The sequence below is a fragment of the Pyrus communis genome, chromosome 5 (genome assembly GCF_041283825.1).
Source record: "Pyrus communis isolate YQ-2024b chromosome 5, ASM4128382v1, whole genome shotgun sequence".
NCBI lineage: Eukaryota > Viridiplantae > Streptophyta > Magnoliopsida > Rosales > Rosaceae > Pyrus > Pyrus communis.
The window spans coordinates 10,227,410-10,240,748 of NC_142569.1; the positions used below are offsets into that span (position 1 = coordinate 10,227,410).

At 39.0% G+C, this 13,339-nt stretch overlaps 2 protein-coding genes and 2 long non-coding RNA genes across 5 annotated transcripts; 3 read left to right on the forward strand and 1 right to left on the reverse strand.

Moving 5' to 3' along the window:
* The first annotated feature begins 2,054 nt into the window (after positions 1–2,054).
* Positions 2,055–3,476, forward strand: LOC137725534 (uncharacterized). The gene is made up of 2 exons (XM_068464259.2): positions 2,055–2,404; positions 2,525–3,476. The coding sequence occupies exons 1-2, from the start codon at positions 2,204–2,206 to the stop codon at positions 3,218–3,220; spliced, it is 897 nt and encodes a 298-aa protein (XP_068320360.2). The 5' UTR covers positions 2,055–2,203; the 3' UTR covers positions 3,221–3,476.
* Positions 3,477–6,092: 2,616 nt separating this feature from the next.
* On the reverse strand, positions 6,093–11,204 carry LOC137726152 (calmodulin calcium-dependent NAD kinase). 2 transcript variants are annotated; one of them, XM_068465032.2, is made up of 8 exons: positions 10,748–11,204; positions 10,430–10,653; positions 10,222–10,283; positions 9,888–10,109; positions 9,514–9,643; positions 7,160–7,482; positions 6,900–7,044; positions 6,093–6,553 (listed from the first exon to the last, which is right to left on the reverse strand). In XM_068465032.2, the coding sequence occupies exons 1-8, from the start codon at positions 11,190–11,192 to the stop codon at positions 6,314–6,316; spliced, it is 1,791 nt and encodes a 596-aa protein (XP_068321133.2). In that variant the 5' UTR covers positions 11,193–11,204; the 3' UTR covers positions 6,093–6,313. The 2 variants fall into 2 exon arrangements, with proteins under 2 accessions (XP_068321133.2, XP_088550361.1); XM_088694235.1 differs by having other exon boundaries at positions 6,093–6,546; positions 10,748–11,054.
* On the forward strand, positions 6,142–7,177 carry LOC137726154 (uncharacterized). The gene is made up of 3 exons (XR_015962545.1): positions 6,142–6,281; positions 6,667–6,766; positions 6,848–7,177. It is a non-coding gene; the product is annotated as an uncharacterized LOC137726154 (long non-coding RNA).
* LOC148696731 (uncharacterized) lies at positions 7,482–11,288 on the forward strand. Its single transcript, XR_015962544.1, has 5 exons — positions 7,482–7,683; positions 8,106–8,635; positions 9,436–9,641; positions 9,913–10,052; positions 10,611–11,288. It is a non-coding gene; the product is annotated as an uncharacterized LOC148696731 (long non-coding RNA).
* The last annotated feature ends 2,051 nt before the right edge of the window (positions 11,289–13,339 follow it).

The following is a 13,339-nucleotide window of genomic DNA, read 5'->3' on the forward strand; positions in this document are numbered from 1 at the left end:
ACTAGAAGCGCTTTTAGCCTTTTACCCAATCTAAAAGCAGTCCCAAGCTAAGCATCCTTCAACAACCAAAACCTGAGATACTATTTTGGTGTATCTAGTACTTATGTTGATGGTTTATCACCTTGAAAATTGGTAAACTCCCAGTTGTGAGAGGACTAGGTCGACTTAGATAATATCAAAATCTGTATGTGTATTAGTTAGCAAGAAACTACATAATTCGATCGAGGCACCCGTTGGTTTCGTCCGCTGCACGAAACAAGGGAAGAACCAGCTAGTAACTTTCACAAGTTAAAGTTGAAACTTGGTGTTTGTACATTTTTTACCATGCTTGGCTGAAGCAGATGCAGGAACACAAGTATGTATATGAAAGAGCTAAGGTTCCTTTGATGCGAGGAAACTGAGGGCCAGTTTGGTAGCGGAATGCATTGGATTGTTTCGAGTTACCAATATGACAGATCATAACAAAATGAAGACGTTCGTGTGAGAAGTCCGAGTCACTTGGCTGCAAGGACATGATGCAAATTTCCAGTATTTGTTAGCTAATTCATGTATGAGTCCAACTGAATGTCATAATATAGGCAACATAATAATCTGGTCAGCAAAGGAAACACGAAAATTCAATCAATCAAAGCCACCCGTTAATTCAACGCTGCAAAAAATCTGGGAAGAACAAGCTAGTAACTTTCACAAGTTTTAAGTTGAAAGCAGGTGCATTATCTGCATTTGTACCACGGTTGGTTAAAGCAGATGCAGGAAACAATTATGTATATGAAAGAGCTAACATCCATCCGGCGTGAGGAATTTGAGGTCCCGTTTGGTTAGCGGAATGTAATGGATAGTTTCGTGGTACCAAAACGACATACCTATAACAACCGAAGACTATGTTGTTCTTGTGTATAGTCCAAGTCACTTCGCTGCACCGAAATTTCCAATATGAGTTTCTTAATTTACATATGAATTTAATTGTATTACGAGTTTTGATGCAGCGTATGTAAGAGCTTCTGGAAAATATATAAGGTGCAGCAAAAGCTGGGAGCAACTTCTGGGTATGTAAACCCTTTTGATAGGTGCAATTAGCAAGCCAGCGAGTGAGATAAGCAAAAAACTAAGAACTATTGTTTACCTACTGCATATTTTACATCAAATTTTGCTTTAATCTGGGGTAAAAATACAGTATTGTCCTCAGTTTTTGAAGGTGTAAAAGGATAAGCAAGAAGTCGACCATGTCAAGTTACATAAGTTGCAAGTGGCATATGTGTCAATGTCCTACATGCTAGAGGAACATATGTACTTAGTTCTAAATCAACCCAATGACCATTTGATTTGGATTTCACTTGGATTTATGTTCCAAGATCACTTTTGACGTCACAGATTGTATGGATTTAGTGCTAATTTGTTAGGTCATTTGATTTTTTTACAAATAGGATACTTACCACATGTAATATGTCACACCTTTGCACAAAGAGTAAAAATTTTGTGCAACTTCATCCATGTTCCGATCCACTTTTCTACACCCGAATCCGGTCAGATTTTTGTGATTCTTGAACCGGCGCGTTCCTTAACTACGTTTGTATCGAGTGAGGTGAAAAAATCCGGGTTAGGTTCCGAGCATTCTTCGAAAATCGCTTGAGACAACAATAACATCATTATAAACCCTAATCCTGACCATTGGGGCTTCAAATCCGAATAAATCCCAAACCCGTAATCGGAAAAACACGAAAAAACACTCGTCGGAAAGCTAAGATAGTTTCCTACAAGGTGAATAAAATTTCACTCAAATCCATCAAGTCAATCTCAACTTGTGATCAAATCAGTTGAGCACAAAAGCACACCCAAAGCAAGAATGAGCACCTCATTTTCCAAACCCAGCCATTTACACCTCTCCCACCCAGAGCATCCACAACCGTCCACCACGGTTCATCCAAAGGCCCACATTCAAACTTCCTCAAAGGCAGCGATCCGCGTGCTGGGGCACTCGACCAATCAGCGCTGAGCCTTCGGATATCGTCCCTCACGCACTTGACTATTTAAACCGTCCAATTTCCGTCATCTTCTCACACAACGAAACTACCGGTGAATCAACACACGCACGTTGCCTGGTCGATCCAGATCTCTCTCTCTCTCTTCCCTCTTTCAAATTTCAGTCCTCCTCCCCCTACCCCTTCATTTCCAAACCCTAACCCTAGCTTTTGAATTCGATACCATGGCGTCCGAAGAAGCAACCGTGGCCGTCGCGATCGAGACGGTCGAGAATCCTCCTCCCGAGCCGGTCACCGCCGAGACGGCGGACGACAAACCGGCAGACAATCCCGGTAAGGCCAGCAAGGCCAAGGAGCCCAAAGCGAAGAAGGCACCTGCTCCGAAGAAGCCGAGAGCCGCCCCCGCTCACCCTCCGTACGAAGAGGTAATGCATTTTCTGGAATTTTCTAGAATTCGAATCCTCAATTTCTCGATTCGTGTGCTGCAAGTTTTGGGAATTTAGGGTTTACGATCTGAGTTTTCCGGTTCGATTTTGTCTCTGCAGATGGTTAAGGACGCAATTGTGGCTTTGAAGGAGAGGACTGGTTCGAGCCAGTACGCGATCACTAAGTTCATCGAGGAGAAGCACAAGCAGCTGCCGCCCAACTTCAAGAAGCTTCTGCTCTTCCATTTGAAGAAGCTTGTGAGTTCCGATAAGATCGTCAAGGTCAAAAACTCCTACAAGCTCCCGCCTGTGAGGTCCTCGGCGCCGAAGCCTTCTTCTCCGGTGAAGAAGAAACCGGCCGCTAAACCGAAGGCAAAAGCTCCTGCTGCGAAGCCTAAGGGAGGGAAAAAGCCAGCTGCCAAAGCTCCGGCCAAATCAAAGGCTGCTGCCGCTGCCAAGCCTAAGGCGAAACCGAAGGCAAAGCCCGCAGCTAAGCCAAAAGCTGCTGCTACGAAGCCCAAAGCGGCTGCTCCGGTTAAGTCTAAGCCTGCTGCCAAACCTAAACCCGCCGCCAAGCCTAAACCCGCGGCCGCCAAGCCAAAAGCTGCTGCTGCCAAGCCCAAGGCGGCTGCTCCGAAGCCGAAGCCAAAGGAGAAGCCAGCCAAGGTGTCGAGGACGCTGACGAGGTCGTCTCCCGGAAGGAAAGCTCCGACCCCCCGGCCTGCCCCTAAGAAAGCTTCGACTCCGAAGAAGGCTCCGGCGCGGAGCGTGAAGTCGCCGGCGAGGAAAGCTCCAGCTCGCAGAGGAAAGAAGTGAGAGCGTTTAGAGAGGAAGAGAGTCTAGTTGGTCTGTAGGGGTAGTCTTGTAAATCTCTCCGTCTCTGCAGTTACAAAAAAGGAATATAAAATCCGGAATTTATTTTATATTTTCCATTTTGGAGTAATTTTCTGCCTGAAAATCGGTCTGTTTATTTTTGTCTAGGGTTTTGTGGGGGAGAGTTTGGGAATGGACTGTAACGAAGTACAGTACATTTGAGTTGATGAATTAGAGAAGATGAAGAGTTATCGTGTTCCCCCCTGCGCATTTTAGCATTATTCTGCATGTTCCAATTGCGTGAACGATCCAAAAAGGAAGCGACGGCGTTTCGTAGACGCTAGCCTGCTTCTCGTCCAAGCTTGGTAAACTCCCAAACCATCTGTGTCCGTAGATTTCAATTCATACTTACGGAAATTTAGAAAAACCCCAATGCTCATAACAATATTAGGTTAAAGTAATTTGGTTTTCATTACTTGTGTTTGGTTCTCCTCTTCCCAATTTCGATTGTTCTCGTTAACTGTTTTTTGGGTCTTGGCTCCTCTAATATCGCTTGTATATAGAAAAAATTGTGATATTTAATTCTGAAAATCTTTCTTAGATGTCGGGGTTTGGATAGATGAGGTTTCTTAGGTTTACATGGAAACAGATATCGGCAAAGTAGACTGTGTAAGCCCGTTGATAAGATTGTAGAAACAAATCAGGCAAGAGAAATCTTTTGATATGTGGCCGAGATTCGGAGATAAATGATGTGAATAAGTAGGGTTCGGGAGTCAGTGCTACATCGTAGACATGGAACAAGTTCATTACACAAGAGGATTGTTGGATCATACTGGAAATACAACAACTGAATCAAACCATACCCGATTTGTTGAGGCTAAACACGTGATTTGGTCGACTGGGGGTAGAAGAACCCAGGTGATTGAGTTACAAGTTATAACTCACAAAAGGTTGTAAATCAGAGGTATTTTAGGATACCTCATTTGCTTTTAAGGCCTCTACAAAGGTGTCGAGGATTGGGAGGAGTTGAATTGGATTGCTGCCAGTCTCGAACCCAGAATTACCCGGATTGTGAACGTAGCACAAAACCATGCTAAGAAGCCATGTAAAAACACAGCTCAGGTGGCTCTGCCAAGTAGGATTTCCACAATGTAACCGGTGTAGTTGCAGTACAAGTCTTTCCTTTAGTCACGTCGTTACTGAGGAATGCGTCTAGTTTAGCTGAAACAAGGAGGCAACTGGGTTTCAAATTGATTCAGATGTGCATGCTGATACTTCCCATCTACTTCGGAGTATATTGCGTTATCTTGGTACACTCGTGTTTTTGGGCACCTTTCTCTTGAAAACACTCTGTAAGTTGATGCTCAATCTTGTTTTCTTGCATATAGGAAGAATGAGGGATGCGAGATCAGAAAAGAAAATACTGAGAGCTGGTGCTCATTTTACTATCACCCATTTGCTCTGATTTTGGGAACTTTTGGAAGTAATACATTTATTTTCGATCATGGTAGCAACTTGAAATGAACAGAATACATAGCTTCCTTACTGATTATGATACTATAAGCCCAAGAAGTTGAGATGCGCAAAACATGAAACGTGTTCAGTGTGAGCTGAGCATTACCTTGCCTGCCTGCTACACCAGGTGATAAATTACAAAGATTTAGCCTGAGGAGGGATTATAACCTAGATATGAATCTCCTAGGCGGTTTCCATTTCTCATATGCTGTTTCTGGTAATTTATTTCTCAAAACTCTGTTCCAGTCTCCATGTTGTTTTCAGTTGCCTTTTCTGGTCCATGTTTCCCTTTTCTGCTTATCGTTCCATTTTCAGCATCGTGATTACATTTATATACTTGTGAATGTAATGCCATGCAAAAGTTACCTTCTTTCGTTATTCTGTTTGCTCACCTTACACAACTGAGACATAGGTTAAAGAAATCATTCTATCTAGGGACCAGGAGTTTCTACCTGAACTTAGGCTATTCGTATATCTATGCTAGTTTTCAACTACAACAAACGCTTGATAGTTACATCCCAGGTTTGTAAATTACACAAAACCTAGAGCAACTGGAGAACTTGTTTGGTGGAAATAAGATTTAGAGCAACTTGAGAAGAGAAACACTGAGAATCGTCTAGAGGATTGCATCAGCGTTTGGCATTAAGTTGTTGGATGCACTTCATGCGCATATGTGGATATGTTCTTATGCTGCCGGATTCACAAGCTATTCAAGAGATGTGAAAGGAACCATTGGACTTACAAAACAACAATGCGAAAGGAAAGGAGTTATTGCTGATGAGTCGACGACCAAGGAGTAGAGAAACACAGGCAGGCATGTCTTTTACCATTTTTTTTTTCTTTAAAGGTTAACCATGTTTACTACTGATCTTGTCTTGAGAGATCTCTGTCTTCCCCTCTCATTTATGTATCATTTTCTCCCCTTTTTATTTCTGAACTTTTATTTACCTGACGGAGTGCAGGTTTTCAACCTCAATCCCAGGCTAAGCATCGCATGTAGCTGACTGATATCAGGCAGGCAGGTATTCATTCTTTGTCATCTATACGTTGATTTTTTGGGTTGACGCTTTAGATGCATGGTCCTAGCTTAGAAAATCCCTTTTATTCCTATGACTTGTGATAGAGTGGAGGAAAAATCAGCGCAACAAAAAGTAATGAACAATGGCTCAGAAGATATGAATGTTTTTGGTCGGATTGTTTCTTTCTCCTCAGTTGTTCGTTGTGTAATGTTTAAGTCAAGTTGGCTCCCCAGTGTCAACTCCATAATACCGTCTGGAGTGGAATTTATTTGGCGGTGAGCTGGGGATAAATTTGAATTTGAACCTTCATAAATATATGCCTATGATCATTGACTAAGATAAATTCGAATTTGAACCTTCATATCTTCACTTTCTGTATATCTTAGGAGTAAGCTCCTCACTTTTGGTACAACACAGACAAAAAGCTCCTCATCTTTGGTACAATGCAGACAAAATATTCATTGGTTGCAAATATGGAAAACTTCCGATGCTTTGTCCAGTCTACGTCTTCTGAGCTGTGAAGATAAGAGGTTTAATACGCTACTTGGCTGGTTCCGTTGTTTTATTGTTTCAATCTTTCAACTTTCTGGATGGAGTACTTCAGCTCCTTCTGAATGTTTAATCTTGAAGGCGATAAGACAATGTCCTTCCAGACTGACCCGGTTTTACAAGCTGGGTTAGGGTGCTTGTAAAGTTCGTATATGGAATTTGCCATGTCATTTAACCTGCCCACCCTTTTTAAGCAGTCGATTTCGTCTGGATCCACAAGCAATGTTCTGTCTTTGTCCTTCCATCCTATCAACTTCACAAAAATTACTTAGTATCACGTTTTTGATGTTTAGACTGCTATATAAGCGCACTATCTTTAATATCCATGACTGACTAATTATATCATTCTATACATCTTGAGTTCAGGTGTTGGGCCAGGCTCATCAGACATGTTTTAAGGTTCAGGGTGCAACGGCTATGATTTCCGAGGCTAGGAGACATAAAAATCTAAGGCATCCAAGGAAATGTAAGTTTGTACTGTTATGTTATCTGAATATTAACCAAGAAAGTCCGTCCTTATTGAGCTTGGTTATGAGAAGGTCTGCAGGTTCATCTTACTGGAAAGGAAGATAAACGAAAAGAAGGGATGGCAGACGTACCTTAGGCGGGCCTTCCAATGCATTCGTGCAATATAGTCTCGCGTTGTCAACCAGTTGGCAATACGTTAGATATGAATTTGCAAATCTCTTGTGGGATTTCAATTGTGAGTTTACTCGCACCGCTCTTCTAACCATGATAGCTCTCCTGTTGTCATTCAGAATGCCCACTTTCATGCATCAAGGTTGATTGTTGCTACAGATTTTAGAGCTAAACGAAAAAAATGTAAGAAAAAGGAGATATCTTTGACTAGTAATGTTACCTTATGCCTCTTATAACAGCTAGATAAGCATCACACACGACTCCAACGAGCTCTATCCTGTATGGTTTTCTCTTTCTGCCTCCTACTTGTTCTGGTTCTTCATCATCAAGTCGTTCCCAATAGTTTTCAGTGACAGTTCCATCCTCATTCACCCTGTAACCAGGTCCCATGCGGTAACGGCGGCGATGAACATTTCTGGCCATTGTTATTGTCTGCACAACAAAGGGCACCCAAGAGAGTGTGCCGTCCATGATGACATCCCGCCCTTCATTAAGCGCTGTGACGAGGAGGGATGATGCTGCGTCCGTAGATGATTGGTGTACCTGTTTAGTATAGTTTTATCAGTTTTTGAGTAAATTCTGCTTGTTGAGTGCATCTAAAGTTTCACTGCAGCATTCTAACCGAGACAGGAAAAGGAGACGCAGAAAGTAGAGAATATAATTGGGCAGTGTTCTTAGTTGTGAAGGATCAACTCTTCATCCAGATCAATCATAGAGATGCACTGTAATCAGCTGCCCCTTCAGGTAATATAACTCAGCTATAAAAGGCTATGCAGTGAATACTTCTGTATGTCAGTTAACGGGTTACTCTATGCCATTTGCAGGGATCTTCTGGGAAAAGTGTGGTGCTGCTTGATGAGTCCATATTATACCATATGTTTTACTCTAATCTTAGTATTAATTTATTGGTTATTTTGTCATATCATTTTCTATGAATTGCAACTTGAAGGTGAAATTTTTGTATCTTAGTTTGTTGTGTCCAAATCTTTAGTTGTTAGTTTTTATTTTTGTTTTTGAGTTTTGTTTTGCTTGAGGACAAGCAAAAAATTAAGTTTGGGGGTATTTGATGAGTCCATATTATACCATATACTTTACCCTAATCTTAGTATTAATTTATTGATTATTTTGGTAGAATTTTGATACTTTGTTATGTATTTTCAATGTAGGATATTAGATTTCCTCTGGAGCAAAAAGTGATCAAACGGATGAATTTTAGAGTGATTCCAATTGGAGGATGTTAGTGAGTCTTTCAAGATGATTGTTTCAAAATTCCAAATTTTTCTACTAAGCCGTTTGACTGTGGCAATAAAATTAAGACCTAGCGCGCAGCTTTCCCAGATTGATGTTTCTGGATATTTTAGGCATTTTGGAGATCAAGATAGCATATTTTGAGGAATATTCCTTCTGAAGATTTGTAGGAGACGTCTCAAGCTTTAAAAAGAGATCTTTTGGGACCAAATTGAAGTTGATTTGGTCGGTCGAAAGTCTGATTTTCTGATAAGTCTGAATTTTAGTTCAAATAGAAAACTTTTTATTTTATGTTTTAATATTTTATTATGTTTCATAGTTTTATTCTAAGATCTGTTAGGATTTTATTTTGTAGTAGCATAAATAAAGATGTTTAGCCATTAGGGTTAAAAAGAAGAGGGGGACGCACACATCAATTGGGAGAACACACTACTTTTGTATTTTCAAGGTGTTTTCTACCTATATTTTTAATAATATTTTGTTTTATAATTGTTCGTAACTGATTTCCGTTTTCTAGGGCGATGTCTTGAACCTTAGCATGAATATGTAGTTTTTATTTAGTTGCTTATGATATTATGCATGCATATTTTGAATTATTAATCACTATGCTTAAACTCTTTATATCTTAATGTTTAGCTACCATTAGGATGTTTAGATAAGTAATCGGATGCAATTCGGTCGGAATACTACCGGGGAATTGAGTATTGCTTCTTGTGCTTGATAGTTGTAATTTCATCTAGGATGAATACCACGTCTTAGGGGTTGCCTGATTTTTCAAAAGGTTTTCACAAAGCGTAATGAGTTATGCATGTTTATATTTGATTTGAATACTACATACGGATTGAATGTTTGATATACGTTATAGCTTGAATACCACGAGTAGAAGATGCATTAGAAAAACCTAACTTTCAAAGTTGCATGGGTAATTCATAAGTAATTGGTAAATTTACATAGAATTGTTAAGGAGATGGTAGAACGCTAGGCTTTTACAATTTGGTTTTCAAAACGCTTTCCTTTGTTTTCTTTGCTTTACTAATCTCTTTAACCATTTTAATTAAATTCGTTTTTATTATTTTTAAATTCAAAATCAACATTTTCCAATCTTTGTTTTCAAATGATTAGCTAAGAATTAGTTTAAATACAAATTATTCATTCAATCCCTGCGGAAACGACTTACTTGAGCCGTTTATACTACAACTACCTTGTTATTTTGCAAGTATTTTATGTGTTTTTATCCTTATTTTGCAGGTGGTAAAAATCCTGCTGGCGTGCTGCAAAGTTAGAGAGAGAGAGAGAGAGAGAGAGAGAGAGAGTTGATATATATACCAGTTCAGCGGTTTGAAGCATGTCATCATGATGGCCTCTGGAGCTGAGAGCTCTGTATATGACATCTGATTCTTTGAAGGCATCTGCCTCAATCACTACTGCATTCCCCGCTGCTCCAGCCCAGAACGGTCTGTAACACATTTCATCCATAAAGATTCCGTTAGCTTCTCACTGCTTTGATTTTCGTTTTCTTTTCAGTCAAACTATGATGGCTGAATTTGGAAATATTACTTGTCAGTAATTTGTTACGCTTCTGATTTCCTTGATAATATGATTAGTAAATCATAAATTTTAGTAATGGTTATGATCCAAATATAGAATGAGGCTTCAAAGCTGTTCCAAAAGAAGTTGGTTTTATGTAGAATTTTCCTTACTCTTTGAGAATGTCCTTTAACACAGTGCTCTTCCCTGCTCCCATTCCGCCTCCCATGAGGAGTAGGACCGGACTTCTATCAGCGTGAGCCACCGGAGCCATCACCTCTGTACACGTCGAGTCATCTGGCGCTGCGAGTCCCATTGCCTTCATCTCTTCCACTAAGGTAGTGAAAACTCTAGCCACCTTCAAATTTTTCGTCACTCTCTCGAATCTCTGTTCTCTATATCATAATTGCGGTTAATTAGTATTCCTAGAAACTTCAATTTTAGCATATCAACTGTCATTCTTATTAACGCGCGCGCACGCACTACGAAAAAAAGTTAATTTCCCACCTGGTTGCTGCCATGACAATGTTCTTGAGCTTCTTTCTAGGCTCATTATCACAGCTCAAGATCTGAAATTTCATAAATTGTTGTTAGTTTCGGTTTCACGGAGAAATAAATCATAGGGATTCTACCTTGTATGGCTAAATTACGAAAAAAATGCATCACGAACACAATCACTGTATCATTCATATATTTTGTTGTTGATCCTAATCACCTGAGTAATCATCAGATCACCTTGGCTCCAGTGAAATGCAAAATAACTGAGAATGCATCTCTCAAACTCCTCGACAAGTTTCACGAAGAGCGAATCTGCATCCGGTTCACTAGCAAAGAAGTTGTAGATGTCCTCCTCAAACCCCTCAAATTTTCTAATGTATTCAGTGGCCAACTTGCAGAGCTGCGGACATTCTCTTCTGTCTTTAAATCCCAGCTGCCTAGCTGCACCCACAACGCCGAAAACATTCAACCACAAAACACACCTTGCAGATCGCAAAGGCCATGAAAAACAAGCGGACGATCACGTAATCATTACCTACGTAGTGGGGGAACCTCTCGAGCTTCTGATGAACGCGGACTGAGTCGGAAACCTTGAGGCGGGGGACGATCTTGTGATCCTTGTGGTTTCGGAGGCGGTAATGAAGGGCGGCGGCGACGATGATGCCGATGGAGGAGGCTACAAGGATGTGAGAGAAGGTGTGATCTGAAGAAAAGGGAGAGGTGACGGGGAATGAAAATTGCGAGAGGTTTTTGCATGAAGGGTGGAAGCAAAGAGCGACGGAAGAGGCCAATATCAAGAGGGTGACTAGTTTTGTTCCATGATATTTCTCACCTTTCTGCATGTCTCTTACAAATTCCAGGAAAACTGCTAAGATTTGAAGAACGAATGTATGAATTTTTCTTTTGTTTTTTTTTTGCTTCCTTTGTTTTTGTTTGATTTGGATCGTGAAAAGATGAGAAGGGGAATTTGGGATATGCATCTGGTTTTTGTGGGTGCAGGTTAATCGTGATAGTTTGTTGTTTGTTATTGAGTGGTGACACGTGTATATTACTAATAAAATCAACTTGTTAGTCAAGCAGTGATAATGTTATAACATCATTGATTATTTTTTAAATTACAAAAATACCCTTTATTAATGTAGATTAATCATTTGCGCTTGATGAGCCAATCTCCATCTCCATCTTCATCTCCACCATATATATGTCTCTGGTACGTATTCACCTTCCTTCCGGGGATTGTTCTTCCTTCAGATCTGGCCCTTGTAGATATGCCACCTACGTCACCTTTCTATATTTCCACACTGGCACTGTCTTCTTAATTAATTTCCAAGAAAATAATCTAAACAATTTTTAAAAAGGAAAACTAATGGAAAGAGATTAAAAACTTTGAGTTTTAACGATAATAGCAAAATAAAGGGTAAAATGAATAGTACTAAGATTGATATTTTAGTGTAAAAATGTGATTTTTTGTTAAAGTGAACAATACCGAGAATTTTTCGTTGAAGTTCCATTTTTAAAATGACAAAAAAAAAAAAAAATACTATATGTCGCTGCTGTTATATTCACAGGGTCCTATATACGAAACCTTTTTTGATGTCATATTTTCATATATGCTGAGTAATTTTATAATGGTCATGTGGGTATTATTATTTCATTCAAATTTTAATAAGTAGGTTTTTCTTCATTAATATGTTTTAGAAGGAAAATATATCAATTTTGTCACTCACTTTTATTCGAGCATGTGTATGATACACCGTATAATTTGTGTTTCCAATACCAATAAAAATCTCTTTTTATAGAATACACAGAAATATATTGGCTCATCAAAATACCCTTTATATCATCAAAACACCCTTCATTAATATAGATTAAATCATCAATGTAGATTAATGATTTTATATCTTCTCTAACCCTCTTCATCTCCCTTCCAAGTCTTTTTTGCTTTTCATCCTGATGTAACATTAATCATTTGTGCCTTGATGAGCCAATCTGGGCAATTTTGGGTATGATAAAATGATTAATTTTGTTTAATATTAATCAATGAATTGGCTTAAATTGGGGTTTTTGAGATTTGAGAGTTTTGATTGATTTCTGAATGTCGCCTTGGTGGCCACCTCTGTATTACTCACTTCTCTCTCTTTTCTTGGCCTATGTAGCTAATGTAGCTGATTGGCACGTTGCAACTCTTAATGTTGTCGGTTGTTGGTTGTTAATTGTGATTTTTTTTTATAAAATCCTTTCACTATTGAAATTCGGCTTCAAAGTTCAGCCCACCTCAATTTTGGATTGTGGGTTCATGCTTGGGCATAGTAGACTTGTAGTTAATTCTATTGAAATGATCATGCAACCTCTGGAGCATCTGGCCTACGACTGCACACTTAATTTGTGAGGATAGTTGGAGTTATGGTGGAAGATAGGTTGAACTAATTCTGTAAAAATGGTTGAAGACGAGTTGAACTGATTCTGCAAAAATGGTTGAGGACTGGTTGAACCGATTATGCAAAAATGGTTGAAGAAGGGTTAAATTGATTATGCAAAATGGTTGACGACATGTTGAATTGATTTTGCGAAGATGGTCGAAGACGGGTTGAACTGATTTTGCAAAAATTGTTGAAGACAAGTTGAACTGATTCTGCAAAAAAGGTCCAAGACTGATTGAACTAATTGTAGTAATAAATGATACAAACTTATTCTATGTATAGTTTCAAAACTGATTCTGCATAAATAGTCGATGATTGGTTGAACTTATGGCACATATTAATTTTGGTGGAGTTGTGAGAGTTGAGTTCTATTAAAAGCCTAAAATCTTAGAGGTATGGTTGATATTTTAAAACACTGTTTTCATGTTTTTGGGTTGGACTTTAATTGTTTTTGTGTTTTTGTCTCTCTTTAACATGTTTAAAAATTAGTAGAGTTTCTTAAAATATAGTAAAAGTTTTTGTCTCTATATATAAAACTTCATTTTTTTTAGTAATTATACATTCCCCACTTTTAAGAATTTCAAACATTCACTTTTTTTGTTCCAAAAAAAATAAAAAATCCACTTTTTTGCTTACGTGAATTACATCAAATTCAAATTTGTTGTATTTAAGTTTAAATTTTTTGTCATAATTTACATTTAGAAAGA